General features: G+C 47.7%; 2 protein-coding genes and 1 long non-coding RNA gene across 23 annotated transcripts in view; all 3 read right to left on the minus strand.

The window, feature by feature from the left end:
- Positions 1 to 1,119: 1,119 nt before the first annotated feature.
- Positions 1,120 to 5,351, minus strand: LOC149911537 (uncharacterized). Of its 3 annotated transcripts, none has more exons than XR_016463205.1 (3): positions 4,955 to 5,351; positions 3,653 to 3,728; positions 1,120 to 3,306 (listed from the first exon to the last, which is right to left on the minus strand). It is a non-coding gene; the product is annotated as an uncharacterized LOC149911537 (long non-coding RNA). The 3 variants fall into 3 exon arrangements; XR_016463204.1 differs by having other exon boundaries at positions 1,120 to 2,072; positions 4,150 to 5,351; XR_016463203.1 differs by having other exon boundaries at positions 4,150 to 5,351.
- Positions 5,352 to 6,546: 1,195 nt separating this feature from the next.
- On the minus strand, positions 6,547 to 8,004 carry LOC149911538 (protein MANBAL-like). Its single transcript, XM_090133719.1, has 3 exons — positions 7,861 to 8,004; positions 7,574 to 7,768; positions 6,547 to 7,115 (listed from the first exon to the last, which is right to left on the minus strand). The coding sequence occupies exons 1-3, from the start codon at positions 7,990 to 7,992 to the stop codon at positions 7,008 to 7,010; spliced, it is 435 nt and encodes a 144-aa protein (XP_089989845.1). The 5' UTR covers positions 7,993 to 8,004; the 3' UTR covers positions 6,547 to 7,007.
- The window catches only part of LOC149911539 (RANBP2-like and GRIP domain-containing protein 8), a 48,418-nt gene continuing 43,230 nt past the window's right edge, over positions 8,004 to 13,191 (minus strand). For 10 of the 19 annotated variants that reach the window (XM_090133707.1, XM_090133710.1, XM_090133713.1 and 7 more), the window contains 2 exons: positions 10,083 to 10,261; positions 8,004 to 8,182 (listed from right to left, as the gene is read on the minus strand). In XM_090133707.1, coding sequence (XP_089989833.1) covers positions 8,009 to 8,182; positions 10,083 to 10,261 — 353 coding nt within the window. In that variant the 3' untranslated portion in view covers positions 8,004 to 8,008. The other 9 variants (XR_016463218.1, XR_016463213.1, XR_016463215.1 and 6 more) reach the window with 8 other exon arrangements.

The following is a 13,191-nucleotide window of genomic DNA, read 5'->3' on the forward strand; positions in this document are numbered from 1 at the left end:
AGCGACAAGACGCACTTTGTCAACTGTGTCACCAAGGAATCATAAGAATTGGAATCGTTGGAACTGGTTAATATGGACTGCTGTTTATACTTCTAAAGAACCCATCCTTGTTCAGTGTATTAATTTTAGTTTAGCTAATTTTAGGATTGTTTTTGAACCATGCTTCTTTTTCTCTTAATAGCGAAGGGGGAGATGTGGGATAAAGAAAGTCATTATCTTGCTAATGAGTAAAGAAACTTAGCAGTAACTTGAGCCAGACATAAACACACACAAGGCTCCTGCTTCCTACATGTAAGTTGCTGTTGCACGGGTATAAAAGGTTGTAAGCATCTTCAGTAAAGGTCCTTCATCCTTCCTTCTGCACCAGCAAGGGAGTCTGAGCCTCTCTCTCCGCACCAGCAAGGGAGCTCGGAGTCCTCTTGCCAACAAAGAGGAGAGAAGAGAGAAGGAGAGGAGAGAAAAGATTGAGCAGAACAAAGGAAAAAGGGAAGAGAGGAGCTTGTAAGGGGGAGAAGAGTGATGAACAAGAGGGGAGAAGAAAGAGGGCAGAACAGAAGAGAGGATACAGGTAAGAAGAGCAGATCTAAAAAGATCCTTTTTCAGAGCAGGACACCATCACTCTGATCAGAGTGCTGTCGTCTGTTCCCAGGCCCTAGAAAGGAAAGCAGCCCCGTGCAGCTAACACAGAACGTGCTGGAGAATCACCCACAGACACAAAGGTGTCAGTGCCCAGTCTTGTGCAGGAGCTGCTCGTAATTACAGCAATTTTGCATTAATGGAGCGATCCATTAGCAGCAGCTTGCTCCTGAGTATGACTACTACCCTGATGTGCAGAAAAGCCTGATGTTTCCTAGAAAAGCCAGTTTCCTGACTGGCTGCAGCTTCCATCTCACGATTGCCATGATGCTGCTGACTCGAGCATGAAAATGCAAGAAGGAAGCAAGCAATCTTACTCCATGTTTACCTTCATGGAATCACACAGTATTTCAGCAAAGCACGCAGGCTTTTTTCGCATGCATTTTACTCTAAGGAGAGACAAGAACAAGAGAATTACGGTCAGTAAAAGCAGGAGGTTTTCCACAAAGCTGCAGCACTTTCTTGGTGCAGGTTTTTCTTCTGTCAAGATGCACCTCCAGGTTAACAAACAGCAGCTGCAGTGCAGGCATCCAGTCAGTGATGTGCTGTGAGCTGACGTCTCTGTGCCTGGTGCACAGCAGTATTTGCACGAAGGCTTTCATGCCTCCTGGGAGCAAACCTCTGCTGCCAAAGCACCCTATGACCAAGCACACTGTACCATAAAGCACAAGATAGCTTTCTCACCTGACTGGGTCTGTAAAGCATAGAATCATACAATGGTTTGGGTTGGAGGGGACCCCTAAGATCATCTAATTCCAACCCCCTGTAATAGGCAGGGACACCTCCCTCTACACCAGGGTGCTCCAAGTCCCACCTAGCCTGGCTTTGTGCCCATAAACAAAGACAAACCATGTCTGCCATGTTAACAGCCACTCGAGGAAAGACACAGCACCTCTCATCATTACATCACTTTGTAGACAACGTTTTAAAGCAGAGCACTCACGCACAGCCAGCAACGCATGTTCCAGGTCTCCTGACACCTCAGATTTAATGCTGTCTGTTATGTCCTTGTCAGCAATGCCTCACTACCATCAAAAACTAAGGGGAAGAGTCCATGGCAGAAAGTCAGAGAGTTAACACGGAGTTTACTAGATCAATCTATGCCTGTGACAGGGGGCAGTAGGCCCCTGCCCCCCACACCCCCCGGCCCCACAAAATGGGAAGGAAGGAAGGGAGATTAAAAAAAACAGCGGCAAGGAGGAAAACTTATTTTACTATGATATCGGAATGCAAGATAACACAATATAACACAATCTAATTGAAATTGAGACTAATAAATCAAATAAGATAGGAGAGAGAGTTCCTGAGACCGAGTCAAACCTGGAAAGCTTGGAACGGCTGGGAAAGCACCTCCAGCACCCACTGCCAGGCAGTAAGAGCCCGCCCCACCCGGAAGGGTCAGATCCATGACTTCTGTAATGTATAGGGACAGGTACCTGGAATTGGAGCATTAACACTTTAATTCCAGCACACTACATGATGTTTCGATGCAGAATACTGAAAACCAAAAAACATAAAACCATGACAGATTCAAAAGAACGCTTTGCAACAACAAGCTCCTTATATACTGCACAAACGTTCTATCATTCCTGCAGCACTCTCAGCTAAATCCAGACCGTCCCTCAGAAATATTTCATTTTCATTGCTAGCAGTCTTCTAATTGGCCTACCACAGCTATTACCATTTTCAAGACCTGCTACTTTGTGCTGCCAATCAAATTTCTTAGCTCCTCTCCCCCCTGCCCCAGTGGCAGTCACACTTCACTCTGTCAGGGACACAAGGACCCTTTGAAACATGGAAGATGTGTCAGATGCCATCCTCAAGGGAGCAGCCAGATTCTAGCAAGAACACACACACAGCATCCGTTAGGAGCAGGGCCACCACCTGGGTGCTGCCCACATTTTCTAGCCATAATGTAGCTAAGTACAGAACCATGCCCACGGCTCTCAGCATCACTGCAGCACTCCAGCCATCATCATTAGCAGGACAAGGCCTGGCCTTTCACACTACTTATGAAGCTTGTAGTTCTCATTAATGTGACGAATCTCTTCATTGGTGCAAGAAGCCAGAATTTCAATCAGGCAACCTTCATCTTTCCTGCTCCCTAGGGAATTGCCATGGCAAGATTTAAGATACCAGCAACTGCTTGTGACGTGCAACCAGGTTTCTTTAAGAGTTAGTAATAAATAAGAAAACATACATAACAAAGCAATAAATCCTTGGACAGAACTTAAGCAATACAGAAGGAAGATTTCCAAACCCTCACAGCACTCCTTAGTTCGTGCACATCATACATGGTGGTGGGAGTCATCCCAATGATCACCCTCTCAAAATTCCCACTCAGCTCTGACTTCAAGTCATCAATCAAACCCTAGAAGGCCAAGAGGACAGAAGGAACTGAGCTGTTCACCACTTCTCTTCAGGCTCCAACCTTCCTTGCATCAACAACTGCTCTGAACTGAACAAGAACAAAACAACCCTGGTCAGGTAAAGTCTCTGCTGACCTTTCTCTTACGGAGATTAGGTCATTTCTCACTTTTCACCTAAGTGACACAACCACGTTCACACATCTCTGAAGACCACCTACCCTGCCAATAGTGCTCAGAACTTGCTGACACTGGGAAACGTTTAGTTTGGTCAAGACACCAATGATGGCATCTTCATCTGTGCCTGAAACCAACAAATGGAAGCCAGTCAGGCTGCTTGCACAAGAATCAGAAGAGCCCTCTGCTCTTGTGCCACCTCCAGTACCCTACACAGACGGTTCTCAACAGCCCCAGGACTACAGCTATGCGCACAAAGCTGCCAGGACCCACACCACCAGAGCAGTTGCATTTTGGGACATGAAGGGCAGTTCTGTTTCCACTTTTCAATGATTTTTAGGACAGTTGTGCAATGTGTTTAGGACAGTGGAGCATTGCAAGCAGCTATGCTTCCCTCTAACAGATCACCAGAGCAGCCATTCCCAGCACTGGGGAAAAAATAAAAGTTGACCTGTGGAGGGAGATCAACTTACCAAAGCCCTTCATGACCTTCCTGAGCGCCTGCGCTTCTTGCTCAGCGCTGAAAACTGAGGCCCGCTTGATTGTTGCCTAAGGTCACAAGGAAAGGATTTAGTAAAGGCAGACTTGCACACATAAGAGTTGAACTGAAAACAAACAAACAAAGAAACAAACAAACATAAAAGAGGTGAACACAGACAGTAAAACTCCACCCACACAAGTGATGTTGTATCAGGCTTCTGTCTCACGCAGCAGTCTGCTCTAGTGGGACTTCCCAGGCACATCAGAAAGAAGCCACAGGGGCACAACTACATGGAGAACATATCTCCACATTGCTGCCCATGGAGTACCTGGTTTCCAGTGAAATAAAAGCTGGGCCACCTGGCACCTGTGTTCAGGCCCACCAGGCCTTCTTCCTAGCAGTTCTCCATGTCAATCATAAAGCAGCGTGCTCCCATCATAGCCCTAGTCCTGACCTGTAGCAGTAAGGACCATTATTCTGCACCATTACCTTTGCTCTGCTCGGCACTGGTGAGGCTGCACCTGGAGAACAGTGTCCAGGTCTGGGCTCCCAGTACAAGAGACAGATGGACATGCTGGAAAGAGTCCAATGGAGGGCTACCAGGATGGTGAAAGGACTGGAACACCTCTTCTATGACAAGAGGCTGAGAGAGAGGGAGCTGCCCAGCCTGGAGAAGGGCAGCTCAGGGGGATCCCACCCACGGCCATCAATCCCTGCAGGGAGGGGCAGAGAGGACGGAGCCAGGCTGCATCCAGTGGAGCCCAGTGCCAGGACCAGAGGTTGCCACCAAACATCAGGAGCACTCCCGCACTGTAAGTGCTGCAGCACTGGCACAGGCACCCACAGAGGCCGGACACCCCTCACAGCGGGGGCAGTCAGCCGCGCCTGCCGCCGATCCACGCAGCCCGAGTACGCCCGGAACGGGCCGGGTCCGCCCAGCACCGACCGACTCGGTCGCTCCACGGCGGCGGCGGCGGCTCGGGTAGGACGGAAGGACGGCCCGGCCCCGGCGGGCACCGGCCCACACGGTCGCGCCGTGGCAGCGGCCGTACTGCGCACGGTCTGTCCGGCTCCGAGCGGCTCGGCCGCTCCGCAGCGGCGTGGAGAGCGAGCAGCTCTGAGCGAGCCTCCGCTGTCGCGTGGGAGAAGGCGAGGGAGAGCGAGCCGCGGCGAGAGCCGGCGCCCGCGGCGGAACCACCGGGCCAAGACGACTTCCTCCGCACGGGACTCTGAGCCGCGGAACGACTGGCAGCTTTGATCGAGCCTCTGCTGTCGCACCGTGCGGCGCCGTTACCTGCAGCACTCACGTTCCTCTGTTGCATGGAGTGCTGTGCTGGTCTGAGCAGAAGTAGGTGCTTTCTTCTGTCCCGCTTTCTTCGTCCTGCGGGAGCTGCCTGCTCATGCTGGGAGCGTGCTGCAAACAGACACGTGGAGTCTGCAGGACCCCGTGCACCTCGGTCTCCCCCTGTGCTCCCACAGATGTAATGACGGGCTCCGGTGCAGTGTGGAGAGACTCCTGAAGGGTGAAGAGAAGAATTTCTGCCATGAATAGGGATCAGCATTCGGCTCCCCATCACTCCGGGAGGCAAGCATGGGGAAAGACATTTGGCTAGCCTGCCACATCCAGGCTGGCCAGTGGTGATTTGATTGCACACCCTCAAAACCTCAACTTAGTGTGGGACAGTGCAATGACTCTGGTATTGCCCTCCAGTGCTGCAATGCAGCTTTAGAAGAACCTCATGAGGAGAAAGTCATCTTGGCACGTCATAACGCCGAGAAGGGTTCGTTGTTCCTCGGGAGATGACAGTACAGGAGCATGCACTCTTGCATGCAGCGCTGTACCATGTGCAGTGGGATGCCGGAGGCTCGCGAGAGCTGATGGTAGTTCAGCGACTCAGTCTTGACATCGTCTGCCAGGAGAAGGCACAGCCTCACTGCCACAGCAAGCCACATTCCCATGCAACATGATTGTGACCAAATCCCATAGAAAAGGTCCTTCAGAGAAACAGCTCTTCCTCATTCCTCCTGGAGGAACTCACACTGTACCCTGAGCTTTGCAGACAATTCTCCGCTGCTCTCTGCCGTTTCCAAAGAGCAGGGATAACACACCCGGCCGGACGTGTGGTGGAAAGGGGAAGGTGGCTGCTGCCTTCTCACCAGGGATGATGTCTTTGGGGGACTGGAGGTCCTGCAGCCACAGCACCCCGATGTCCAGCTGGAAGACAGGCCTTAGCACCGAAACTGCCTCTTCTTTGCTGTGGAATTGCTCTCGGACTTTCCTCCCGAACGGCTGCACGTGGGCCCCCCTGCTGGATCCAGACCCAGACCTAAGATGCAATGACCACTTAAAAATAGTGGAAGCTGGTTTTCTCTTTACAACCATCTCCTTTCCTCGGGGCTGAGCTCTGGGCCCGAGGCACGTTCTCCTGCTGCCCTCTCCTCCTCCCCACTCCCAGCTCTGCTCTTCACACCATCCCACCCACACCTCAACTCTTCGTGCCTAAACGGGAGGCTGATGTGCAGGCCATGGCTGCCTGCGTGCAGCTGGGCTTCCCAGGGCAAACAGCAACCCTCAGTACAGCCCAAGGCTGAAAAAGCCATCAGGAAAGAGGCGAGCTCAAGGGGCTGAGTGCAGGGACACCTTTCTTCCTCCCGGGCTGCTTCTCCTCCTTTGTGCTTTTGCTAGCAGTCCTTGGAGAGCAAGGGGATGCTCACAGCCTATTGCTAGCAGTTACAGTTGGGCTGAAAAGCCACCCATTGGGAAGACCAACAAGGAAATGGGGGAAAACCAGCAGAATTTCAGGGGAGAGCCAACCGGTTCATCGCCCCGCAATTGCCAGCCCAAGCAAGGGACCTTTTGACCAGCTACGGAAACAGGCAGCACAATTTTTAAAAAGTTGATTTCGTTTTTATTCAATACAAAAGGATTTGGGTTGTATTTCTCAACACAGCCCAAAATGAAACCCCAGTATCCAGGATTTCTGCTTAGCAGTGAGTCATTCAGCCTCCAGTCAGACACAAGGAGAAGCCTGACATCACCTCTTCTCTCTCCAGGCCCGGCTAGCTGTATTTCAATCTTATACTAGACCGGCTCTGGCCCTGAAGAGACGCATCCTGAAAGAACACAGCGTCTCCATCTCTTGCCATAGATGAAGTCCTGCCTCTGGCAAGTCCTCTTGGCTTGGAACGCAGCACAAGCCCTTCCCTCCCAGTTGCCTTAGTTCCTCTGCACTGTCCGTGACAGGGAGAGCACGGCCATGCCAGAAAACCAGACGACTCAGTCAGCTGCTTTTGGTGCCACCTCTGAGGAACCATTCCAGATGATTCTAGTGTCCTCGGTCAAGCCCTTATCGGTTCTTTTTGCTTTCCTTCTTGGCTTTCTTCCTCAGCTGAGCAGCACTTGCCTTGGGTTTTTTCACTGTCTCCCAAGTCTTAGTCCCAAGACCGTGTGAGTCCTACAAGAATCAATTCAGAAACGGTCAGGGAACCTTCACAGCTAACAACTGGCTGACAGCTCGCTTTGGGAGCTCAAGTCATCCTCCTGGGCAGCTTTGGCTGCCAGTACTGGAAACCGCCTTCCTGACATTAGGGCACACTAGAAACTCCACTTCTATCTCAATCCCAAAAGACCCACACAAACTAGAATCCAAAGCCATCTTCTGCAAGGCAGCACCTGCACAGGGGTTGGACACTGCCTGGCAGTGCACAGAGCACAGCAGCAGCAGCAGGATAAGATGAGCTTGCACCTCAAGGCTTCTTGCGTGCATCAGGTACAGCACGCACACCGAAGGAGGGACAGAACTATACCACTTTCAGCAGTGCCGGGACACACTACCGTAGGCAACAGCTACAAATTGTTCCCTCCCTGCCTATTGTCTGTGCCTTTCTATCAGCCTCAGAGAGCATGACTTACTGGCTTATGGCACCTGGAAATTGGCATGATTACAACTGACGCACAGAGAAGCTGCAAAGTGGCTCCGCAGAAGAGATCGTGGTGCAGCACAATCTCCACCAGCGTGGGCTCAGGGATCTCAGCTGGGGAGAAATGCCCTTCAGGAGCCACAGAGCAGACAGCCTGCTGCTCTCCCACTCTCAAGGAGGCTGCTTTCTACAAGAGGGTAAAAAGAGTCATCATTCTCACATGCACATTGGTGTTACAGGCTGACTTAGCTGTTCTGAAGATATCCTTGGTCTACTGACCCAATAACAAAGAAGGGCATGAAACGCAGCTGCATCGTCTTTTACCACCTGCCGAGGAAAAGATTCCTCCAACTTGAGCATTGCTCCACTTGCAAGTGAGGGGAGCAGGAGCTGAAGAGGATAGGTGGACATGAAATAAGGGAAAAGCTTAACAGAAAGCAGATCTGTTGCAGACAGTGCCACAAGCTGTGTTTGAACAGCACCACCTTAGCGCACGCTTACAGTAAGGCACACCTACCTTGCAAGGGTCACACAGGCACCTATTGCTCCCCTGAGTCCCAACTCCATTTCTCAGCCACTCAATACTCTCTTCCTCGATGTTCTGCAACAGAAAAGTCACAAGACGGAAATTCAATTCATCGCAGACGTCATCAAACCTCCCGTCTCAGTGCACTCGCACTCATTTCTCTGCATGGTAAATCAGGGGAGTGCTTACTGAGTGAGCGGCATGTACTGCCAATTGCTAGCAGCAATCTATGCCTAACTCTAAACTACTAACAGTAACCTATGCCTAACGCTAAAACTAAACTTAACACTAAAACTATGCTAACACTAACATCAACAACAAAACCCAGAAGGGGGACCTAACTCCTAAAAGGGGAAGATGGAACTGGAGGCCTGCAGAACCGCGGAGGAGCAACAAGGTGGAGGAGGAGCAGATGTTAAACAATGCCACCCAGCTAATGCTGGGGGTGGGGCCGCGCGGCGGGTAAGGAGCCCAGCGCCCGGACCAGCGATGGCGGAGCTGTGACCGCGCCGATGCGGGGCCTGGCACGGTGGTGTGGTGCCAGGCCAGCTGTGCCGCAGGCGGATCCACCTCCATGGGCTCCTCTGGAGGCAGATCCACCTCCATGGGCTCCCCATGGTCGGTCACAGCGGTGGTCTGGGTGTGATGGAACCGAGCTCTCTTCCTCCTCTCCCTCCTCCACTTGATGGTCACGGCGGGCCCCCTCCTCCTCTTCGGTTCTGGGGCCCCCAGCTCCCTCTTCCCATTTAAAACCACGCTATCCTCTTCTCTCGCTCTCTTCGTGCTGGACATGGCTGCCACCTGCCCAGCACTCTCGGAGACGAGTGCGCCGGGTGGGGCGGCAGCGACCAAGGTGACAGCTGTGACATGGGGAAGGTTCTGCAGTGGCACCTGTGCTGCTGCTGGGAGTGGCGTTCTGCATAGGACAAGGAGGGGGCTGGAGGACGGGGCACGGGACGGGAGCTAGAAGGCGCTCCCTGTGCCCAGCGGGCAGCCCTTCTCTCCGGCGAGCAAGAGGGCACAGGGGAGCCGAACCCGAGAAAAGGGCCCTTGGCCTCTTTCACCCTCTCCACACATCACACAGAAGCAGTTCATCATAAGGGCACTGAAGTTGTATTTTCTGAATATGCAGCATTTGGGACGCTGACTTACTCCTGTATTTGTATCAAATGTAACATGGAGAGAAATGCACAATAATTTGCCATTTCTAATGAAATAAAAATGGTAAAGCAACAACTGATGTTTTCAAAATTGCTTTCATGGTTATCCTGTAAGCATGGTAATCCAAGCCTCGACCACCTACTGCTTTAACTGCAGGCACAGTAAAGCAGGTAATAATTCAACTATTATACCACTTGCATTAAGAAGCTTTTGCTTTCCCTTTCTTACTCAGAGTACAGAAACATTTCTGTTTTTTTAAGAAAAAGTTAAGAATCTAAATAATATCTCTGAGGCAAGAGACCAATCATCTGACAAATTCCACATGGGTATGAAGTATCTCACTGCGCCCACATTGCTCTCAGGAGGTGCAATGTATGAACTATGAAATTTAAAGCCATATAGCAGATTATGTCCAACAGTAACTTTCCTTCTACTTATTTATACCAGTTTCTTACTACTTGACTTCTTTCTAATTTGAAGACAGCAAGTTGTCTCACTATTTAAAACCTCTGTTTCACTGACTTAGCAACTCGCAACAAGCATCAAAACTACTTAAAAATTAATTCCTTATTGATTAAACCACACACACACACACACACACACCTGAAGGTCTACTAGGCCAAATAGTTTAGAAAACCTTCACTTTAAAAGCTTTTGGGAATTTTTGTTATGCAGCAAAAGACAGATGTTACGTGTATTTTGGTATGCTTAAAATAAGAAAACAGAAAAGGCAGCAGAAAAATTCATTAAACTCATACCCAGGTGGAAGAGGACCTTGACAGTCTGCAATTAGTGCCTGAGTTGGAGGACTTACTGGCTGCACTTGTCTTGATACTGGAGGTGTGGTGAGTGCAGCAGTTGCAGGAGCTGTTGTTGCTGCTGTTCCCCCCTCAGGGCTCGGTTCTGAAGATGTATTTGCAGCTGCACCTGCCAGTGAACCTGCACTGGCCCCATCATTCTCTGTGGACGTGGATGGAGAACCATTTACACTTCCTACGATGCCAGACATGTCAGAAGAAAAAAAATAAATCTTTAATTGGTATTTCTCTCCTTATTGGTAACCTATTTCAGAATTTGTAAGTCACAAAAGTTGACGTGCAAAAGGTGGTGGTTTGAAGTAGTGCGCACATATAGCCACATTTTCTATTTCACACACACACACAGACACACACAAAAGGCAACTTTAGCTGCACTCTGTAAAAATGCTTCAACCCAAGAACTATCAGCTATCAGCTGCACAGCTTTGATATGACAAAGAAAAGTTATTCACCAAAGCAACTTGTCTGCATTTTCTAAACATTACATGATTATAAAGAAAAAGCTACTTGCTTGCATTGATGGATTTCCCATTTAATATTTGCAACAATTTAAGAGGCAGCATGCATAACATTTTCAAGAAGATATTTGACACAACGGGGAAAAATTAAGGCTGTGGAAGGGAGAATACATGCATTCTTTAAACGCTTTCAGATTTTTTTTCCCATGCAGGCCATTTGGTAGGCAGTATTAAGAACTATACACAAGTCTTATTACTAAACTACACTGCCTTTATCTTTTAAAATAATTACTGCAGCCTAGTTTTCCGTCCAGCCTCAGTATTTATCAATTGTGACAATAAGATCACCAAAACACATGGTAGTGTATGCAACACCTATCACTGTCTTAAAGCTTTGTAGATTCTGAATTATAAGATGGACTAAAAAACATATTTATTTTCACGCAATCAGTGTTTGAAGTGCTGCTGTTTCAAATAATTTAACCAGGACTGTAGAAACAAATCACTAGTCTTTCAAGCTCCAGTATTATCTACTTGAGGCAGTTCTGTAAGTCCTTCAGCAGATTTGTTCACGGGTCTCATTAAAGTTAACTGAATGCAACAGTAGCACTCACTCATGTTCTTTTGGCACCAGCTCCAACATATTTAGCAGTATCGCTGCAATCATCACTTACCTGTCGTGGAAACAGAAATTACTTATAAGAGGAACAACAATATTGAATGCAAGCTGTTAAAATAGAAGTTATATATCCAAGAATTTACCCTGAAAAAAACTGTAGTTAAAAACACGCATCGGAAAACGTTACGTTCATTTTAAGACTGTACAGAGAATCCACAGCTTTGAAGTGGATGTCTGGCCCTAGAATACGCACCAGCTACTGATGTGGGTCTGCGGGGTGTGGGTGGAGGTGGTCAGAAAGGCCTGCGAGGTCGAGAAGGTTTGCAGCTTCCATTGGTGAGTAGTGGGGAATCACTGCCATTAACAGTCTTGTTTTTATTTGAAGCAGCATCTTCAGAGCTTTCAAGGCCATCTGAGTGAGTCCTTTGTAGGAAAAGACAGTTAATCATGAAACCTTGCTCTGCAAAAAGGTGAAAAGCAGGCAGAAGACCCAAAGAACCTGAACCCAGGGAGAAGCAGATATGCTGAATTCAAGCCTAAGCTGTCAGGAGAACTGGAATCTAAAGAAGAGATGAAACTCTGGGAAGCGTAACACAGGACCTATTATGGCAAAAGAATATTACTTAGGCTGCAATCTGAGCTCTGCCTGGGCTCCTCAAAACTAGAGGAGAATGGTCTTCTGCAGATACTCCTTACTCTTCATCCCAATTAATATCTTGCACAACTGCAAAATGCCAATATGTTCCTTCTGCAAACATTACAATTTCTGTGAAATGTTTTTGGACGACTCATGATGAAAGCAATTCCTACTCCCTCATCCCTCAAACCTTTCCCACAAAAAAGCCTTCATAGAACATATCATAAGAGGAAAATTCTACTCATTCAATTTACCTCATGCCTGCCACGTGTGTAGTGGTTTCTTATTTGTTTCTTTTTGTTCTGAGCAAATCCTCTATGTAAGATGATGTTGAAGTTCACACCTTAAAGCAGAGCTTATATACTGCTGCTCGCTGGGGATATTACAAGACAAGAAGGGGATATTTTGAGACAAAGCACCTCATCGCTCATGTTTTTCTTCTGTAATCACTCATAGGCTCCTGTCCTTGCTTTAAAACGATCTGCTACTGCTATATCATAATTCCTCATTTACAACAGTACAACACATTACATTGTTCGTAATGCTGCCTTGTTACAAATGCCTAGACATAACAGCTCTATCAGGGCAGTTCACATGGAAACTAGTATCAAAACTATGCATTTTTAAAAACTCAAGTTTACCACAAAAGCATCCAAAACTGTTCTTTGGTTAAAAACAAGCAACACCATAAATGGCTGGATAGAATATCAGCAGTCTACAAAGCCAAAATGTGAATAATAAATGTGTGCAATGGTACGGTGAAGTACCTGACGTTCACATTTGTTGTCACGATGTTCTGCTAAACTTAATTATCTCTGGGAAAAAAACACAACAAGTGGAGCTTCTACTAAACTGAATCTTTTGGGAAAAGTAATATATGTATTACTTTTTGGAAATGTAATATATATCTATTTTAAATGTTTCCATCAATATTTTCTTTTCAAATGTGGAATCTGAACAATTGCCACATTTTGCCACATTTTGCCATCAGTACTTATTCATAGGCAGAATTTCAATAATGCTTCAGATTACATAGTGTGACAGTATTTTCTTGATTGAGCTAAAAGAAATGGGACAGATAAGAGTATTTTAAAATCTTCATTTAATCTTACTTAATATATTCTTCTTTGTTTTCTTCCGTCACAAGAATGTTGCTACCATTTGGCTTCAAATCATGGCTTTGGATTTCACCTAGAATTTCTTTAGCAACTGAGAAAAACATTTCCAAGCCACATTCTTCAATATCATTCTCTCTGCAAGGATGAAAATGTAATTATAAATAACCAGGTCCAGACTGTGCACGCAGTAGAAGAGATGGGTACGAAGAATATAAGGACTTTTCTTATCTGTTTAGAGCTCACGAATCAAGTTAAGGAAACGTTACACAATAA

This window comes from Phasianus colchicus, unplaced genomic scaffold (assembly GCF_987193195.1).
Source record: "Phasianus colchicus unplaced genomic scaffold, bPhaCol1.hap1.1 HAP1_SCAFFOLD_93, whole genome shotgun sequence".
Classification (NCBI taxonomy): Eukaryota; Metazoa; Chordata; class Aves; order Galliformes; family Phasianidae; genus Phasianus; species Phasianus colchicus.